This window comes from Triplophysa rosa, linkage group LG5, assembly GCF_024868665.1.
Source record: "Triplophysa rosa linkage group LG5, Trosa_1v2, whole genome shotgun sequence".
Lineage (NCBI taxonomy): Eukaryota > Metazoa > Chordata > Actinopteri > Cypriniformes > Nemacheilidae > Triplophysa > Triplophysa rosa.
The window spans coordinates 20485048-20497370 of NC_079894.1; the positions used below are offsets into that span (position 1 = coordinate 20485048).

The following is a 12323-nucleotide window of genomic DNA, read 5'->3' on the forward strand; positions in this document are numbered from 1 at the left end:
CATTTGTCAATATAATAACGCCATAACACGGAAGTGACTAAAACTGCAATTCATCGACTGGCCGCTAGAGGCTGGCTCCAAAACAGAGCAGAATCTCATTGAGACCCATGTTAAAGTGGAAGTTCACCCAAAAATCAACTTTGTGTGATTCACACAAAGTTGATTTTAGGATGAACTATCCCTTTAAAATGGCCAACTTTACAGCACAAAAAAACATGTTTACACCCTGGTACAAAAAAATATTTTGGTCTAGATAGGTAATTTTACCCTTCATGACAACTGTGAGGAGGGTGTTTTTTTATAACTCACGCGTTTAACTTATATTAAGCCTTAAAATTCTGCAAAATAGTTCCGTGGCCACTTGAGTGACAAGTGGTTTCAGCCAACCGGGCGCCTCAGCTCCAAAAACGTCCCGCCTCTTTGACCATTTACGATTATCCGGGAGTGACGCGCGATGACGCGAGGCCAAGATGGCGACGACCGTCTCCGCCTACTTTAGGCTTAATTTTTACTCTTCACAAACCTGCGGGTGACGTCAAAAAAGACACCAAACTTTACACATTTTAAATTTGAGCTGTCAATATTTTGAAACATTGAAGGGTGTAAGGAACACTAAAGCTATGAGAACGGTGGACTATTGTAAAGCCTTGAATTTCAATTTTCCATAGACCTTTTATTATTATTTATTTATGTTGTATGTATACAATGTGGTTTGTTAGTCTGAGTACCCCTTTGTATATAGTTTTCATTATCTTTTTCTCTTTTATGCTATGTTGTTGTTGTTATTATTGTTATTTTTTGTATTTGTCTCATGTATCTGGTGTTGTTAATTAAGCATCAATAAAAAAAACTACGGGTGACGTCACGGACACGTACGTCCATATTTTATACAGTCTATGATGCCAATGCGCAGTATCGTTTGTTTATGTTGTTAAGATGAAACCGTCTATATTAGATTCCATATTCTAGCTGTGTGTTTTATGTCTATATTTGTGAGTGAACAGTCAACGCTGAGGAGAAATATGCGAACGGTTCACAGATGGCTTGTCAAGCAACAAACACATACAGACCATCATTCAGCACACACACAAGCACACGCGAACACACACGCCCTACAGCGCCACAGCTGAGGTCGTATTTGTGCCAGTTTTCAGGCATTTTAACTCTTTGATCATTGAACAATCGTTATATCTCTCCTTTTCTCTCCTCCAGTGTTATTTTCCTCACATACACCACTCCGTCACTCTAACATCAAGCTTTTTCACTATTCACCATGACAACTGCGTCCGTCCATTCATCTTTCCTTAGCGAAAAAACGGCGGCGAATATCACGTCATTCCTGATTGGCTGTTAGGAGTGTGACAGACTGATGTAATGAGCAGCTCCTCCCATATGCTCCCACTGGTCGGAACTACAGTCGGAAGCGGTCTGTCGGACCGACAGAATGAAGAGATCTAGGTTTCCATGGTGACGACACCTACGTAAGAAGAGTGGGAAGAAGCAAAAAATAAGACAATCAAAACAGTTGAAGCTGTAAAATAGCAAACAATACTAATTAACAATGCCTTTTCATTTCTTATCTTATTTACTGTAATTATTCTCATATAATTACACAAACTCACCCTACACTAGATTCCTTCAAACACACACATTGCGTTTTAATTGAATTGATCGCTGAAGGATGGTGAACGTCAATATTGAGTCAACATCGCCCTCTACAGGATCAACCTTGCACCTTTAACTGTCTGAAATGTGCTCTGGATCAGCTCTGTACTCTTCAGTTTTAGTTCTGTGTTGTGATAAATGTCCAAATGTTTTGTATCAGAAATTGGTTGATTTGTTGAGACCTCTTCTGAAACTACAGAAGAGAAACATGAAATTGTTCACGAGAAATATATGAGAAGCCTTCAAGAAGTCTTCATATGCTTTCCACTTATACATCTCATTGCTGCCTAGACATACATATTTTTTTTACTATGGGTTGTGTAGCCTAGTGCTGTTTCTACTAAATATTTTTAAATACAAAAACCTTGCTTTAAAATAATTACACAACTTAAAGGGATAGTTCACACAAACATGAAAATCCTGTCATCATTTACTCACTCAGGTTGTTCCAAACCTGTATACTTTTCTTTGTTCTGCTGAACTCAAAGAAAGATATTTGGAAGAGTGTCAACAACCAAACAGATCTCATCCCCCATTTACTGCCATAGTAGGGGAAATACATACTATGGGAGTCAATGGGGGATGAGATCTGTTTGGTTACTGACATTCTTCCAAAAATATTCTTTTGTGTTTAGCAGAACAAAGAAAAGTATACAGGTTTGGAAAAATCTGAGGGTGATTCAATAATGACAGAATTTTCATTTTTGGGCGAACTCTCCCTTTAATGCAAAAGTGCACTAAGCAAGCAAAAAAGAAAGCATTCTGGAATACATTCCAAAGAGAAGCTCAGACTCTTATAAAAAATTAAACCCCTTTATTGTTTCTCAAATACAAAAGAAATACAAAAAGAAACACAAACAGCAATAGACACTCGGTCTGAAGTACAGCTCAGTCTTTTGGTTAAGTATGCAGTCTTTCTCTCCGTTCCTCTAGGCCAGATCGCTTTTGTCCGTCACCTCGGTGTGACTATTATCAGAACCGCCGGGCGCCAGCAGAGTTCTGCGGTTGTAGTGGCCCTTCATGATGCCTGAGTTGTTGTTTTCATTAAGAATTTGTTTTTGTTTCTGCCGGTTGAGGGACTGCACCAGGCCGAGCACCACGGCGGCGAGCGAGTACTGGCCCGTGAGCTTCCGTGGCTGTAGGACGAGCGGGTTGGGCTGCACGCGGCCCAGCAGAAAGTGCGTGCGGATCTTTCCTTCCTGCTCGCTGATGCCCTTCACGTAGATCTCGCCGCGGTACTCGAAGGCGAAGCCGCGCTCGTTCAGGATGGCGTAGGTCTCCTCCGGGAGCTGGATCTTCCCGCTGACACCCGTGCTGTCCATGCGACTCGCCAGATTTACAGTTTTCCCCCAAATATCGTACTGCGGCTTTTTAGCGCCGATCACTCCCGCCACCACTGAGCCATGTGCCATACCTGAGACAGAGAGATCAGAAAATTTCAAACATTTAATAAAACACAAAAGTTGAATTCTGGAGGTAAAAATGTATATTTAGTGATATGTATAAACTTTTCTGGATAGACATTTAATGAGTACTGTGATAGAATATGGTTGTGAAGAAGCTTTAAAAAAATGCATTTATTTTAACTATTTAAAAAAAATAGTTTAACTGTTATTAAACCAATTACTGTTATCATGTAAACAATTGACACCAAAAAGTGACCATGAACTAGAGTGATAAAACCAAAGTATTTCTTTGAATAGTAAAAAATTATTTTTCATTACAAATTATTCAATAATTCAAACAGTGGCGGATCTAGGATTTTTTAAAAGCAGGGGCCACAATTTACAGAGGGGGGCCAAGTACAGTGTGCAATTTCCGAACAAAACACTGGAGAGGAGTTAGAGAATGATGCAGGTTTATTAATGATAAACAACAGAGATGAGTACAGGTCAATAAGTAAGCCAACACAAAATGACACAAAAGTTTTATATACAGTACTTGTAAACATACTTTTGGTATGACCAAATACTATAGGGTTCTAAGTGTCAGACTATCCGTCCCTGAACTATTTTACGTCTCTGAACTGTTAACTAATATGTGAATCCTATATTTAATCTATAGCTGCTAAACAAATAAGGTAAATTTAGATTATAAACTATTGTTGTAGTTGCGGGGCTCAACGCTAAGGATTTTTCGACTGGCGCAGGCAGTGATTCAAATGTTTACTTGCTCTGCCAACATTTTCACTGGCCCTGCCACAAAAAATAAATAGTTGTTGTTATCGCTGTTTTTTACCCATTGTGTTATCTTGTTTTATAAAACGGTCAGTTCTGGTCCTTGATTCTGATTGGCTGAGCGGAGTTCTAAGCCGTTATAAAATGCCTGACCGCACCACATAGCCTAAATATCACTTTATTCACTTTATTTCATGAAACCTTGCTAAGCATATGGAATAACCGTTTTATAAAAGCAATAAGCCTTTATTGCATTTTATAACAGCCGCTTCGCGTCGTGCCACAACGCCCTTAGCTGTTATAAAATGCACTGTAACCCACTGCTTCTTGGGCTTATTGCTTTATTCTAATTAGCAAACTTATATGACACCAAAATTCAGTGGCGTAACTTTGTTTTGAAAAGTGGTGTTAATAAACAGTATATATATAACTGCTTAATAAACAGTTTCTGTAATAACTGGGAATATTTATCATAATAGTGGGCGGTCCGTCCATTAGCTACTCCGCTTTTCGACTCCAGCTCTCACAGTAGGCCTATGTGGTTCCCAAACTGTCATTTGGGGAAGGTCACTTGGCTGTTGCGGTTCATTACACTTAAAAACAGTTTATTCCTATGACTAAAAATGTCACTTGTTCATTGGTTTACGCATTTTTGTGCTTGGACACTGGATGCACAAGCAAGCGCCGCGAGTGCGGATGATGCACACATTTTTACTGGCTGCGTTTCTGGAGTTAACTTACGAGTTAAAAACATTGCTTTGTTCAGATACAGATGAAATCAAATTCAATAATCAAAATGCAAAATAATATTTTCAGATAACCAAATGCATATTCTTCACTGTGTTGTTACATATAAAAGACTGTTTTCCAGGATACAAGTCGGGTATTTTGAAATACTTCTGTATGTAACGTTATTTTGTCTGATCGAGCAAGTCACAAATCCGTCAACTGTCTCGAGCATCTTTCACACTACGAGGCTGAATCCAGCTTCTTATTCGCAGCTTCTTAATGACGCTATCCGCTCCACTTTAAAAGTCGCGACACTTCAGTGTTTTTCCGGTTTCTTATTCACGCTCGTCTCGCTTTTCTATTCGCGTTTTTGGGCACTCGCGTGAGCCCTGAGCTGACTAGCTTTCTAACGTTAGACAAGAGAAGTTAAGTGACAGCAACCATCATATGCTTTTTTTACTTTAAAGTGTTTATGTGTTTACCGTTAAGGGGACGACGACAGTGAAAGCACTAAGCAGCTGTATGCAGAAATTGTTAGATCTAATGGACGAAATAAGCAGTGTTGGGTAAGTTACTCTGAAAAAGTAATTAATTACTAGTTACTAATTACATATTCAATAGTGTAATTAGATTACTGTACAAATGACTCTCTCCAAAAAGTATTTAATTACTTATTACTACTTACTTTCTATATCCTACATCAACCTGCTAAATGATTAAATGTAAACCTTGGTTAGAATTGATTCAAGGATAGACATGAAACGGCTCTTTTAGTTCATTCAAATAAATAATATAAAACAACATAGAGTAGTATTATTAACGGACCAAAGTATTACAAATGTGAGAATTATACATTAAAGCACGGATTTTTAAGTTATTTTTTGAATTTTGATGTCAGTTCCACTATTGCACACATATTACACAAAGTATTTAGTTCAATTACATCAGAAGTAACTGTAATTAAATTACAGAAAAAATAGAGTAATCCCTTACTTTACTTGTTCAAGGGGAAAGTAATTTTATTACAGTAACTAATTACTTAGTAACTAGTTACACCCAACACTGGAAATAAGTGCATGCAGTTTACACATAAACGCGACCGGAGATGACAGAAAAACATACTGAAAACAGCGGTGTTTATTTCAGCTTTGACAGCAGCGAGGCCGCGCTGAACACTGTGTGTGTTAGAAGTCTGGAATGGTGAGAAACATTGTGCTTTGTACGTTTTTTTGTCTTTAAACTAACATTTTAGGTATTCTTTAGCTGGTAAAGTTTAAATCCTGTCTGGCTAGCGCGCGGAGAGCTTGAATACCTTCAAACATGAGCGTCTAACGTTACACCACAAATACAATCCGGTCGAATGCGTTTTCGACTTCTTCTGGAAGCGGTAGCTTTGAAAAGCTCAAAACGTTTCACACCCGTCTACACCTGTATTTAACGTCGTTCACTTGTGATCCGATCGACCAAAACGTGTGGGTGGAGGCTCCAGAGGCCCTGAGATGACAGGGGCACTTCAGGGGCCAATACGAACTGAATTCAAATAACTTTTAGCTTTGAATCCAGTTTTTTGGGGAAATGCCTAATGTGAAAGTGAAAACTTGCAGAAAAAAGTGGGCGGTCACTGCTGTGCTATACTGTCACCAACACTATTAACTGTGTTTCTGAATATTCTATATTTGACTTACCGATTCTGAGTTGGAAGTTGTTAAAAGAATGTTTGTTGATCTCCTGAATGCTCTCATTCAGAGCGAGGGCGAAATCTGCCAGCGCACACAGATGCCCCCATTTGTCCTCGCATTGCTATGGGAACACACACATATAGAAAAATTAGTGCACACCGCAACCTGTTTTGACATATTTCGCACTAAAGACATTCCAAATAAAAAGGATGGCGTCAAGCAAACCATAATAAAACACGAATGATCTGTTTTTGTGTATGTACACGCATTTGATATCATACTTGTTTTTCTGGAGACAATCCTGACACGGCCATGTATGTGCTACCGATGGTCTTTATCTTCTCTATGTCTTGAAATCTCTCCTCCCCGAGCAGCTGTGAAAGAAGAGAGAGAATCTTTAAATAAGCTACATATGTAACATTAAAATTGAATTAGCAGCCTACAGGACACCTTGACAAGGTTCCTGTGTGATGAATGCATGCGGATCATCAGTATGGACTATATGTTTGTGTCTGTGCGTGTTCTAGCATTCAGACCTCATCAAAATCAGCGATGATCTCGTTCAGCAGCCGCAAACACTCCACGCCCTGATTATTCATCTCCGTCTGCGAGTAAAAATCAGCAAAGCCCGGGATGGAGGCGAACATCACTCCAACAGTGTCATACGACTGAGAGTACAGCTCCTATGGACAGAGATCACACATTAGAAACGTCTTTGAATTCTTTGAAGTCACCATGACACCCTACAAAGATTGAAATTGGGTTATAGCTTAAAATCAATAGTTCTTGAGTTTAACACATTACTGTTCAACAAGTCAGGGCTATTATTGCTTTACATGTGTTGACTTTTCTGAACTCATCACTAGAGGGCAGTAATGCTTCATAACTAAAATACTGGAGTTGATTCAAAAGCAGAAGGCAGAACTGATGCGTCTCGGTTTTCAAATAGCTGATGTCTGTATTTCACAGTAATTTCCGAACCAGCTTATCCAGTGTACTTGAGGAGCTACATGGAATTTGCTTTTGCTTTGTTAAACTTATATGAACATACAGTATATCAGCTTAAAAACAGCAAAGTCGAAAAGGCCACAGTATATAATTTTTGTCATTAGAGGTCACACAACGCACGTTCAAACAATGACAATGGTGTAGCTTGAATGAATGAAACTGAGGATAAGGCAATGAGGAGGGATGTTATACTGAATAAAATTACTATTTTCTCTGGATTTAAACATTATTGGAAACATTTCGGATTGTACACAAATGAACTACATATATAACACTATGCTAGTGTGTGTTTTTTTTAATAGATATGTTAATGTAAAAATCTTAGATAACAAGAGGAGGGGTTCTCAACCTTTTTGACTCCAAGGCCCCTCACTGTATTCAACAATATTTAAAGGCCCCCTTCCCGCTCACAAAAACTCAAAATGTTTACCCAATAAAATATTTGAGAGCTTGATATTAACTGGAAAAGTGTTTATACAATATAAAATGGACAAATAATAAGAAATGACTTTTTTAGCTGAAGTTTTTAGCTGTTTTAAAATGTATTCCATTTTTGTCTCATTTTAAATTATTATTCATCCTGAGGCCCCCTTGGAAGTCAGCTGGGGCCCCCCTTTGGGCCACGGGCCCCCTTTTGGGCCACAGCCCCCCTGTTAAGAACCACTGCTTTAGAGAATCTTAAGCTACATAATGTAGCATTAAAATTTCAACTTAATGTAAATGGCTTAACATGTTAACACTTCAAGTGTTAACATGACATTTAAACTTTTAGCTAAAAGTCCCATATTATACGAGCTAAAAGGAACACATTTCAGATTTGGTTTGTGTGATACAAATCAACGTCTGATGCAACAGGAATAGACCTAAATGCGTGTTGTAAAAGTGTGGTCACCTTTCACAATGTTTCGTAATCTCAATTATTTATCTGAGTATTTGAGTAATTCTGGTGAGTAGATGGTTAAAAGACTTCAACGGGGAATTAAAGGATTTCAAAACAAACTGATATGCCTCACCGATGAATGATGTCATCACTGTGTGCCAATACTTTAGAATGACTGTACATGTCACACGTCAAGAGAATGTACACAACAGGTATCATTACGCCAAGTAAGTGTTAGTCACTGAAGGAAAATACTGCAGAAGTGGCAGGTTAATGTGAGCAAGATAGCGTGTGTGTGTGCGCATGTATGAGAGAGATAGGGGGATCATTTTCTCATCATCATAACAGCAGAGTGACGTAAATTACAGCTTCACACACTCCAGAACAGACACACAAACTTAGTGTCACCAGTTAAGTCATGCCTCAATACTCCACCTGATAATAAATGAATGGGATAATTAAAGCAACTCAATACACACACACACACACACACACACACACCAAGGCTTAATGGATCCTTTCTCTGTCCGTGAGTTATACAGCTCTATTATTGAGCCTCCCTATTGTCTGATTGAGTGACAGCGGAACATTCCAGAAAAAAACAGTCATGTAAGGAAAAGAGAGAGCAAGCGCACACGCACGCACACACAGTGCCCTTAATTACAAAATAAAGGGAATAAACGAAAGAAAAAGATCAAAGGAAAGAATAAATTAAAGGAAGAAACACAACTCAGGGATGCCTGACACCTGTAGGCACACAAAAACACGATCACAAGATAAAACGTAAATGGCAAGGACAACAGCATTCAATCCACATTCAAACAGAACAGCAATACTTGAGCGCATCTGTGAAGATCTTTTACTGAACCAGCTACAGCTGCCAAGGACTATTTACTACCTTGCAAGCACTGGTCCTTCCTTCAGGGAATGCAAATCCAGTTCTTATTTTATCATCTTTTATTATGAATTTATGCAACGTCTATTTATGTTGCACATCATCTGCAGCCAAGCTCCAACTGCTTTGGCGATACAAATCGTTGGATGACATGCCAAACAAGACTTAAAAAAAGAGAAAAAAGGAAAAGAGAGATGATTGATTTATTCTCTCTCATGCTCTTGCTGTCGTGCCATGTCAGACTAAAGCGGCGAGACACCCAGATCCATTCTTTTTTACCTCATTGTCTCTGTCTTTCTCCAGGAAGTGGCGGGCGACATGGCTGGGGAGAATGTTCCGGAGCATGTTCTCGTTGTGTTCACGCAGCTCTTGCATCTCATTTATTTCTTCCTTCGCCTGAACGCGCCACAGGAAGTCCAGACGAGCGGTATACTCAAGCTGAGAGCGACAGAGAGAGAAAGAATAGTGCTAGTCAGAAAAAGAATTAAAAGCAGCACAAAACCAATGAAAATAAAAACTTTTTTCACACAAAAAAGTATCGAATAAAATTCAATAATACTAGGCAGATAAATACCAACTACACACTTAGCAAACATAATCCAGCCACTGGAAAAGGAAGGCAAACAAACATCCTGGCAACCAGATGAGGAAAGCATCTGTAGTTAATCAACCAGGTGCACTTTCTTCTTACAGGTGAAGTGTGCATTTCATGGTAAAATACCTCCTCCTATCACAGTTTCACGTGCAGAGGCAAAAGAGGTTATCCGGAGGTTGATTTCTATTATCAAAACATTGTTCTGTCAGTTGGATGGATAGTGAGTCACTAAAAGCATCATTGCAAGTCTTACTAGAATTTTGCATCATCCATTTATTCATGTATAAAGCTAATGCCCAGACCATAACAACATGACACAGCAACCGTACGAATGAATGAGATTGGAATATAAAGCGAGTCTTGGTCTCTGATCCTGTTCATGGTTTTTGTGTGTCTCTTACTGCTTGTTTGCACACGGTTTTGTGGTACAGTCTTTGATAGGCAGTGTCTGTTTTTATCACAGCTATCCTTCCGTTTCATAACAGGAATAATGATCTCTAGACATCACATTAAAATAACGAAGTTTCGGTGTTTTGAAACACAAATGTCAATACAACTGTGAGTTTAATGAGGGTTAAGACTCCAACACAAACTCCACCTTCCCCCTCCAAAAACCCTTTACAAAAAGTAACTCAACTGTGCCATTATTAGTACAGCATCGTTTTTTAACTAAAAATAAAAAGTGTACTCCAGTATTTTTCCACTAAAAGCATTAGGTTGTTTTGCAGGACTTCCAAGAATTGTCCAACATCCATTTATTCATCCTTGTATAAAAATGTGACGTTTTTAGTCTGTTTTTTATGTGCTTCTCAGAAATATATTTCAAATAACACCCAGTGTACTACACTTGTACTGATGTGGAAATAAACCTGATCTTCTTTGTACACAGTGAGAATATAAAAATGTATACAAAACCCCCCCACAAAAAGCACTTACAATGCACTTGCAGTATAAAAAAACTATTCAACTAGCATTTTATATTATACTTCAAAGCACACCAAGAGTTGAACTAAACAATAAGTATACCTATAAAATTACTTTTAGCATAGTTGCAAACAAAAAACGATGTTGCAAACCAGTTGTTAACTCAAAGTTTACTTTTGTTGTTACACGTAGACCCGGTTTCAAAGACCAGGCTTAAGACGAGACCCAGACTAAAATGAATTTTGAGCCATCTTAACTGAAAATAACTTGCACTGACATATCTTAATATATATATATATATATATATATATAATAGTCCTGGCTAAGCCTAAGCCTTGTCTATGAAACCGGGCCTTAAAGTATGCTTAAAAGTATGAACTAAAGTAACTAAAAACTAGACGAATGTAGTCCCAAGTAATATTAAAATCATACGCTCATTCACAAATATACTACTAGCATTGATGTTAGTATACTTACTTCATAAAAGCTCCAAAATATACTTGAACTTTAAGTACACTTAATAAAATTCGCTTTAAGTATACTTATTTTTTTGTGAAGGACAACATGCTCGACAGCCACTTGTCCCTATTTACTTTACTTGTACTGAGCAGAACCGGCTTCATTTTCTGCTAAACATGCCGAGCAGACGCTGACATAATTGTCATAACTATTTATTGAATTTTTTTCATACTCTACTCAGTAAGCATTTTGATTCTTGTGTCGTGAACCTTCTTAGTAAGTCATGACACTAACAGCAAATAAATGTGTATTGTTAGGTCCTGTGTCTGATGTCTCTGCTCAGTTAAGAACGCTTGCCTCCATCAGCTCTCTTCCAGCCCAACGGCTCAAACAAGATCTCCCCTAATGAAGCAGTAACACACGCTCATCTGCATACATTAATATCCAGATTTAATTGGAACTCTTTCACAAAGGCGTCCAGATTGAAAAATTAATTTACTAACAGCCAGGGCATGATGTAAGTGTTTGTGGATGTGTGTGTGTAGAAGAGTGAAAATATATGTGCGTGTGAGCGTATGACTGAATATGGAGTGAAAGATGATTTTATGAGGAGCAATTATGCAAGTGGCATGGACGGGGGTACGATTGTCCGACTGATTATTAGAAACACATCAACTAGACTAACCTCCATTAACCTTCACACACACAGACGCACGCACACGCACAGGCACAGACACAGACAGACACACAGACACACACACACTTAATGTCAAATAACTTTTGACAAAGTAATACTAATATGTTTTATAAGAATGAGGCATCTTTGGTGGTTTGTTTTAAAATGTCTGCTTCTGGATTTCAGATTTTACAGAACGGTTGTTCACTCATACGCACACATCAACAGACACACACTCATGCTCACCAAGATGAACATAAATAAGAAATGATCAAATTACTGTCCCACACACAGCAAACCACAAACTATAGGCCAAGCAAAGCCATTGGCACCATCCGCCCAAATGACACACTGTTTCCATGGTTACCGGAGGGGTTGGGGTGCTCTGAGTTTATTGCTGCAAACTGATTCAATAGACATACAACACATGGCACAAAGTGAAAAGCAACGCAAAGCCTCGAGCCTTTATCAGAGCGGTGTCAACCCAACACAAACCTTTCTCTCGCTCGAATCGGCCCTCTCTCTGATCTACGGCATCAAAGGCAACAATCAGCAGAGTGAACTTAAAAAGCTTCGTGCACATGGAGTGCGTCAGGGAGCAGTGCTTTTATACTGACGGCGAGACCTTATGAAACG

General features: G+C 38.7%; 1 protein-coding gene across 2 annotated transcripts in view; it reads right to left on the bottom strand.

The window, feature by feature from the left end:
• Nucleotides 1–2479: 2479 nt before the first annotated feature.
• The window catches only part of adcy8 (adenylate cyclase 8 (brain)), a 55232-nt gene continuing 45388 nt past the window's right edge, over nt 2480–12323 (bottom strand). For both annotated transcript variants that reach the window (XM_057333442.1, XM_057333441.1), the window contains 5 exons: nt 9313–9471; nt 6787–6933; nt 6532–6624; nt 6257–6371; nt 2480–3079 (listed from right to left, as the gene is read on the bottom strand). In XM_057333442.1, coding sequence (XP_057189425.1) covers nt 2595–3079; nt 6257–6371; nt 6532–6624; nt 6787–6933; nt 9313–9471 — 999 coding nt within the window. In that variant the 3' untranslated portion in view covers nt 2480–2594. The remainder of the gene's footprint in view (nt 3080–6256; nt 6372–6531; nt 6625–6786; nt 6934–9312; nt 9472–12323) is intronic.